General features: G+C 54.9%; 1 protein-coding gene across 9 annotated transcripts in view; it reads right to left on the bottom strand.

Moving 5' to 3' along the window:
- Window positions 1–567: 567 nt before the first annotated feature.
- FGFR1 (fibroblast growth factor receptor 1) overlaps window positions 568–8046 on the bottom strand; it is a 56006-nt gene continuing 48527 nt past the window's right edge. For 5 of the 9 annotated variants that reach the window (XM_023517003.1, XM_023516995.1, XM_023516998.1 and 2 more), the window contains 10 exons: window positions 6262–6458; window positions 5069–5214; window positions 4724–4845; window positions 4215–4325; window positions 3635–3825; window positions 2902–3024; window positions 2706–2776; window positions 2004–2141; window positions 1735–1840; window positions 568–1639 (listed from right to left, as the gene is read on the bottom strand). In XM_023517003.1, coding sequence (XP_023372771.1) covers window positions 1463–1639; window positions 1735–1840; window positions 2004–2141; window positions 2706–2776; window positions 2902–3024; window positions 3635–3825; window positions 4215–4325; window positions 4724–4845; window positions 5069–5214; window positions 6262–6458 — 1382 coding nt within the window. In that variant the 3' untranslated portion in view covers window positions 568–1462. Of the gene's footprint in view, window positions 1640–1734; window positions 1841–2003; window positions 2142–2705; window positions 2777–2901; window positions 3025–3634; window positions 3826–4214; window positions 4326–4723; window positions 4846–5068; window positions 5215–6255; window positions 6459–8046 lie in introns of all 9 variants that reach the window. The other 4 variants (XM_023516994.1, XM_023516996.1, XM_023516999.1 and 1 more) reach the window with 1 other exon arrangement.

The following is an 8046-nucleotide window of genomic DNA, read 5'->3' as shown; positions in this document are numbered from 1 at the left end:
TTTCCTGAGGGATGGGGTGGAGTTTGGAAAGGAAGAACTATAAGGAAGCCAAGAGCAGTGACAGTCCCAACAAATGCGGCCTGGTCACATGGATACAGGAAGAATGGTGGGAGTGAGAGTGGGGATAGATTATGAACAAAGGAGGTTTGGTACAAATGAAGCCAAGGTACCTGAATGAAAGACCAGCCCCAGGTGGTAAGTTTTGTGTTTCTGCAGACCCTTGTTGAATCATCCTTGGTTTTCCTCTTAATCACCCTTTTGGCTAATCCAAGGTAGATGCCCCCGCCCGACCCATCAGTTTCCTTAGTGGAAACAATCAGTGGTTGAGGGCTCGCTATGCCCGGCACCTCTGGCGCAGAGACAGAGGTTCCTGCCCACAATGCAGATATCTTCTTTTCCTGCCGTTCCAAAAGCATCCGAGAGGTAAGAGGTTGGTCCTGGAGGTCTGGGTGCAGGACCTAGAGGAAGAGGTTACAAGGGAACTGCGGGGAGCGTGCAGTGCCCCCTGGCCCGGCAGTCACCCTCTTGTCCAGTGCACATTTTCTCCCTGCCCACACAGCCCATATAAAATGAAGCAGCAGCAATTTTTATTGAGGGACCTAAACTGAAAATAGGTTTAGAACATAATTTAAAAAAATAAAACAGCAAAAGTAGCAAAAAATATATGACCTTTTAAAAACATTTTCCTTTTTTTTCTTTTTTCTTTGTTTTTAATATATAGCAACTGATGCCTCCCAGTCACCAGGAGCATCTTACCCAATGAGTAAATCTCTGGTAACGACCCTTTTAAAAAGACATGTAAATATATACTCAGATTTATACACTTTGTGTTTTCTTCATAGCTATGTACAAAGCCCCCACTTCGGGGCTGGGCCCCAGGGCCACAACACTGCTTCCCTGCCTCTCTGCCCCCCCATCTTCTGGTACCATGTATTTGGTCAGCAAAGCAAATTAGTATTGAATTAATAAGCTACTGGCACCATCTATCTGGAGGAGAGGTGGTCTTCAGTCAAGGCCCAAAGCGTCGACCTCCTTACTGCTGCGGCCCTGAGGACAAGGCACCTGCCACCAGAATGCAAGGGGCTCATGGGTTAAGGTGAAACAAGAAAACCGACACAGGAAAGCTCGGGAAGCTCTGCCTTGCACGCAGTTCATCTCCCACTGCCCAACAGCAGGGCCCAGTGGCAGGGAGGCGTCTTGGTCCAGAATTTGGGAAGGAACAAAGTGTCCATCAGCAAGAACCTGCTTCTCTGCTCCTCTCCCTCGAAGCAGGCTGAGAGGAAGAGGAGGAAGAGAGGCAAGCTCAGTGGGGTGGAGGGGGCCATACAGGGAGGCCGCAAGCAGGCAGCCGGCTCCTGCCAGCAGGAAAGGGGGCAGGGACAGGCAGTGGGCCCAGCAGGGAGTTGTGGTTGAGGGTTACAGTTGGCCATGGAATCTGGGGAGGCTGAGTGATAGGTGGGAGTCAGCGTGGTTTGAGTCCGCCATTGGCAAGCTGGGGTGGGTGTCGGGGCAGACAGGGCTCCTCAGGCAATGGCTCATGAGAAAAGACGGAATCCTCCCCCGAGGAGCAGGTGGAGCTCCGGGTGTCAGGAAAGCTGGGGGAGTACTGGTCCAAGGGCATCGACAGGTCCAGATACTCCTGTGATGAGCGAGAGGAAGGAACAATGGCTGGGGGCCCTCCTTCCTGGGTTGGGGCAGCTCAGGAAGGTGGACCCAGGTGACAGGCAGCCTTACCTGGTTGGAAGTCAAGGCTACAATGCGGTCCAGGTCTTCCACCAGCTGCTTGAAGGTGGGTCTCTGCGAGGGCACAGCGTGCCAGCAGTCCCGCATCATCATGTACCTGTGGCAGGGGTGTGAGGTCAGGACCGAAGGGCGTGAGCAGAGGGGTGACCAGGAAGGCTGCTCCCCCCAGGGGAACACCCGCTCGTCTAGTTCTCTGCTAGGCAGGCCTGCTGTGCCCCCAATGCCTGGCTTCAGGGCCTCCAGTATCTCCTGGGGCTTACAGTTCATTGGTGCAGTTACTGGGCTTGTCCATGCGATGACCCTCCTTCAGCAGCTTGAAAAGCTCCTCCACGGGCACACCAGGATACGGGGAGCCACCCAGAGTGAAGATCTCCCACAGGAGCACCCCGAAAGACCACCTGTGGGTAAGCATAGAGCCCTGAAGTCTCAGGGATTCCTCCTCAGTCTCCCCTACCCTGGTACAAATCCTCCACTCCAAGGGCAGTGCCAGGGGCAGAGTGGGGGACGGACGGGGCTTTCTGGGAGCAAAGTGAGTGAACACGGGGAACAGGCTGTTTCTTCTCCCCAGTCCAGAGGGGCACACGGGACTACTGTGCCGCAGGCTCTCCACCCCTGTATCCCTGGGCATGGCTTGTTTCTTTTCTTTCTTTTTTTTTTTTTTTTGACAGAATCTCTGTCTCCCTGAGTAGAGTGCCTTGCTGTCAGCCTGATTCAAAGCAATCTCAAATCCTGAGTTCAAGTGATCCTCTTGCCTTAGCCTCACAAATAGCTGGGACTACAGGTGCTTGCCACAATACGCCTGGCTAGTTTTTTCTCTATTTTTCGGAGATAGGGTCTTGCTCTTGCTCAGGCTGGCCTTAAACTCCCGAGGTCAAGGGATCCTCCCACCTCAGCCTCCCCGAGTGCTAGGAGTACAGGTGTGAGCCTCCAAGCCCAGCCATAATGGCTTGTCCCAAACTCACACATCACTCTGGTGGGTGTAGATCCGGTCAAACAGCGCCTCAGGAGCCATCCACTTCACGGGCAGCCGGCCCTGCACGTGGCACAGGGGAGATTAGCCCAGGTGCGAAATGAGGGGACAGGCAGGACAGGGCTGGGGAGCAGGGCCCAGGTCTCACCCACCCTCCCCACAGTCTGAGGCACACCTGCAGTACTTACATTCGTAGTTTTTTTATAGTAGTCGATATGGTGAATGTCCCGGGCCAGCCCGAAGTCTGCGATCTTCATCACATTGTCCTCTGTCACCAGGACGTTCCTGGCAGCCAGGTCTCGGTGTATACACTGTGGGGGATTGAGGAGCGATGGTGGGAGAAAGGAAGGCAAAAGGTAGGAGAAGAAAGGGGGCTGACAGCTGTGAAACATGCCCACCTAGGGTTTGGGTGGCCCTCTACCCCAGCAGGCACGGGCAAGTCCCCACCCCGTGGGACTCCCGCCTGGCCACTCTGCTCTGCCCACCAAGTGCAGCTCCAGCCTCTCGGTCACTTCCTTGCCTCCTTTCCTGCTCCTCCCCAAAAGCTAACAGCCTTTAAGTGTCTGTCCAGTCTGCAGAGGCTGCACGCCCTGCCCCTATCTCCCACCCCTGCACCCACAAACGAAGCCACCCTGCACTGAGCACCAGAATTGTGCTGGCCCCTCCAGGCCATATCCCTGCAGCAGTTCCTCAACACAGGTGTTAACTCTCACTCTGTACTGGAGGAAATACTAGAAAGTGGCACAGACAGATGTGAGCCTGATCCAGTGTGACCCCAGGCCACTGAGAGTCTCAATCAGCACCGGGGTCAGTGCCCAGAATGTTCTTGACTCCACCAAAGCATTAAAAGTCATTAAGCCAGGGTGTGGGGAGGGCTCTGTCCCCACCCTGGCTTCACTCGCGGACTTTCTGGTTCCATACCTTCTTGGAGGCGAGGTATTCCATGCCTCGGGCCACCTGGTAGGCACAAGAGATCAGGTCCTTGGAGGACAGCTGCTCCTCCGGACTGTGGCGGGGGTTGTAGCAGTACTCCAGCCCCGGAGGCCTGCGGGCCTGCAGGTACTCCCGCAGGTTGCCCTTGGAGGCGTATTCCACGATGACGTACAGTGGACCTGGGGGGGTGGGGGGCCATCAGAGGTTTGGCTACTACCCCTCTCCAGGAAACTCACCCCCAGCGACACACCACACCCAACCTGCCCTTTCTGCCTCCTGTTTGGGGGGCCAGGGGAATTTTTAATATTCTCTTAAAGAAAGGCAGGGAGATCATTCTTCCCAACACAGTCCAGAAACTTCTGGAGCAAAGTTGGGATAGAAGCCCTGCTTAGACCACAATCACGCTCCTATTCCAGTCCACGAATTGGGTGTGTGAATCTAGCTGCCCACATTCTCAGATGAACCCCAGTGGGCATGAGCCCAGCCCCAGGAGCACACGACAGCCTCTGCCGCACTGGCCTCTCCTCACCCCCCACCCCCGTGCGGCCGTGAGGGCCACGGTACCCACCGTCCTGTGTGCAGGCTCCCAGCAGGTTGATGATGTTCTTGTGCTTTCCGATCATCTTCATCATCTCCATTTCTGAGATCAGGTCTGACAGGTCTTTCTCTGTTGCATCGGCTTTACACACAGACCAGAGAATATGAGGCTTGCTTACTTTGGGAGGGAGAGGGGCAGGAAGGAGACAGACTAAGGGCAATGGGAGTGGGTGCACGCCGAGGAGGCTTTTCTCTGGGGCCTGGTTCTCTCTCACGCCATGTGGAACAGAGAGCCACTGCTGCCACTCGTGGTGGTGAGTGGGCAGGGACGAGGGTAAGGAAGTCGATGGGCTCTAGAATAAACACCTGACATAGCCCGGGTTGATGCCAGGGAACAAAGTGAGATCACAGCGCTGTCAGGTACAGAATGCCCCCTCCACTCCTAGCGAGCGCCGAGGAGGTGGTGTCCCGCTGGCCCGAGGCTCACAGTTTGCTTGGAAAGGGAAAGGACAGTTTTACAAGGGCAGAAACCTCACTTACACTTCAACATCTTCACAGCCACTTTGGTCACACGGTTGGGTTTGTCCTTGTCCAGCCCAATGGCCTCGGCCAACACCACCTGCCCAAAGCAGCCCTCTCCCAGGGGTTTGCCTAAGACCAGTCTTTGGGGGGAAACAGAAAATGGCATAAGTGAGGGCTGGGGAAGTTCAAGCCCTGATAGGACACCCACCTCCACCTCTCTGTATTTTACCCAGCTGAGAGCAGAAGGTGGCAATGACTCTTTTAAAGGCATTTCATGTGCCTTCACCCCCTAGGGCTCAGGGTGTGCACACCTTCCATCACGAGAACAAGCAGCCCACAGAGAGCTGAGGGTCACAGCATTACCTGTCCCGAGGCAGCTCCCAGCGAGGGTCTTCGGGGAGCTCATACTCAGAGACGCCAGCAAGCATGGGTGTCCCACTGGAGGACAGTCGTGAGGGCCGGACCAGCAGAACCCCAGAGTTCATGGAGGCACTGGAGTCGGCTGACACCTACAGGAAAGAGTGGGGTCACCCTTCTAGCAAGGAGTGGGCAACAGAGCTAACTCCTCACATACTGAGCCAGAGCTTCCCAGCAATGGCAGAGACGTGATTCTGTGCCTCTGACATTCTTTGTTACAGAGAGTGGTGGAAAGACCACACGGGGCCACAAGACCCAAGGACTGGCCTATTCCCGCCACCGACTAGCTTTTTTTGGGCTTTATCTTACTCACTGTTAGGAGTAGACCATGAATGGCTATGCCAGCTTGACATTCTAACTTATCATCACAATAACAACCCTGCTATTGTCCCAATTCTTTGTGAAAACTCTGCCTCAGCTTGTGGATTCCTAATTCCCAAAGCAGCTTTCACAATTAGCAAGGTTCTGGGTGCACGGTCACTCTTTTTTGAGACAGAGTCTCTTTTTGTCGCCCTGGATAGAGTGCTGTGGCATCATAGCTCACAGCAACCTCAAACTCCTGGGCTCAAGCAATCCTCCTGCCTTAGCTAACCTAATAGCTGGGACTACAGGGGCACGGCATGATGCCCGGCTGGTTTTTCTATTTTCAGTAGAGATGGGGTTGCGTGCTTGCTCAGGCTGGTCTTGAACTCCTGCATTCCCTCTCATGAGGGCAGGGTGGGCACACGGGGGCCAGAGCAGCTAGGGACCAGCTTGGGGCCTCTTGCTCACCCTACATCTCTGTACCTCCAAATGCCACCAGGAGCATATTCAGAGCAGACAGGACTGAATATGGAGATAATCTCCCATGGACTGATATGGACTGATGGTCTCCCAGTCCACGTGCCAAAGGGCAGGGGACTTGCAGTGGGGCACAGGGAGATGGACAGGGATTCACAGGAGAGACCAGCTTGAAAGGGACTCTGGCTCACTTAGTGAAACATGTTCCACTGTGCCTGGCCTAGAAGCAGGAAAGCAAAGCCTGAGGCTGTAGGTTCGGAACCCAGCAGGAGGGCGGGGCATCAGAGGAGCCTGCAGGGTCCTGGGCGCAGGGAGAGGGCGCTGTTGAGTGTGCGAATCCCCCATCTACTTTCTGTTACCTGTCTGCGCAGGGGGATGCTCTTGGCCAGCTTGTGCACGGCCATCTGGCTGTGGAAGTCGCTCTTCTTGGTGCTGCTCTTCATCTTGCAGATGATGACGGAGCCCACCATGCAGGAGATGAGGAAGGCCCCCGTGCAGTAGATGATGATCTCCAGGTACAGGGGCGACGCCATCGCCGCCGGCCTCTCCTCCAGGGCTGAGTTGGTGTGAAGAGCGCGTTAGCAGCTCTGCAGACCCATCCATGAGGGGCCCCACTCCTTCAGATGAATAGCACCTATCTCCTGTCCCCACCCCAGGTTCTACCTGAGACTGGGATTCTGGCACTCAGAGAATCAGACCCCCCATGATCTTTGAGGCTTCCTTAAAATGACTCAAGCCCCAGAAGTGGAACAGACTACAGCCATCTTGCTCCTCAAGTCCCATCTTCCTTCACTCCTGAGTCTCCTTGCTCGGCTGGCCTACATGGGTACTTGGGGCCCTGCAAGGGGCAGCCGGGAAGTCACTTCTGAGCAGCTTTCTCAGTCTCCTTGAAGACACGAGGCAGAGCCTTAGCACTGTGTGTGCACATTTAGCACACGGGGACAGCTGGACTGTCCCTGAGAAGCCACGCGGTCCGAGGGCAGACCTGGTGCTTTTTTCATTTCTGTGAGCCCAGCACCTAGTGACTATAGCGCTCACTGGGTGGGGGTGACTTGCCCGAGTCCTGACTATGTTCACCCCACCCCACATGCATCATCACTGTTGGATCAGACAGGTAAATATTTACACCTGGCCAGACCACAGGAAAAGCTGATTTCCAAACATGTTTGGACTCTTCTAGATGTAAAAAAATAAACTGTTATGCAGTTCTTAAGAATTCTACTTGTAGGCCCTAACTCCTAAAACTTAAGAAGGATATGCACAGGGATTGGGGGGAGTTTTGTATTGTTCTATTCCCTTCTCTCACTTTCCATTTAGAATTCTCCCCATCGACACAGAAGCCACTCGGGCTTAGCCCCCCACCTTCCCTTCATCCCAGCACACACAGCACCAGCCTCACAGGACGTCCCTCAGCCCGCCAAGTTCTCCTCCGCACCTCCCCTGAGGGGCATGAGGTGTGACCTCAGATTGAGCCCAGAGGAGAATGTCCCCAGGCCTGAGAAGGAGCTGGCAGAGATGCAGATGGGGAGAAGTGTTTCTGTTTTTTAATTTTTCCTTTCCCTAATGTTGAGAAGTGAGGACAACTGACTGAGGACACACAGTGGGCAGACGTGACAGAGACGGGGATAGTGATAAAAACAAAACGCTTCTCCCTCAGGCAGGGATATCACGGCACCTGCCAGGCAAGCAGGACAGAGCGGGCAAGATGGAGAAGGACAGAAGGGAGGTCGAGCAGGAAGATGGAGCAGCGTCCAGACCCTCATGCAGGACTCTCAAAGAGGCAAGCCACAGCTCTGCAGTCACCAGCCCACCACCGGAGCAGGCTGCAGGCTCCTTCCTTCCTGGGTCAATGTGCAGATCACCCCTCTTGGGGTAGAGGAGACAACGGCAGCCAAAGAGGAGAAATGGGTGCCGTCACCCTTCTGCAGCCCCCTGGGACAGGCTTTCACCAAAAATAGCTCAAGTTCACTTGTCCAGGCAGAGCCGCTCCTCCTCCAAAGGCGGAGACTGGCAGTGTGGAAGCCTGGACTCGTGCTGTCCCTTGTGGGCCACAAGTCCTCTTGGCTGAGGGTCTGCGTTCAGGTAGAGGAGGCATGGGGTCTTTTCTTTTTTTTTTTTTTGAGACAGAGCCTCAAGCTGTCCCC

Source organism: Otolemur garnettii, unplaced genomic scaffold, assembly GCF_000181295.1.
Source record: "Otolemur garnettii isolate 467f Iridium unplaced genomic scaffold, OtoGar3 scaffold00102, whole genome shotgun sequence".
Taxonomy (NCBI): Eukaryota; Metazoa; Chordata; class Mammalia; order Primates; family Galagidae; genus Otolemur; species Otolemur garnettii.
Note: the sequence above shows the minus strand (reverse complement) of the source record. Positions and strands in the feature narration are given on the sequence as shown.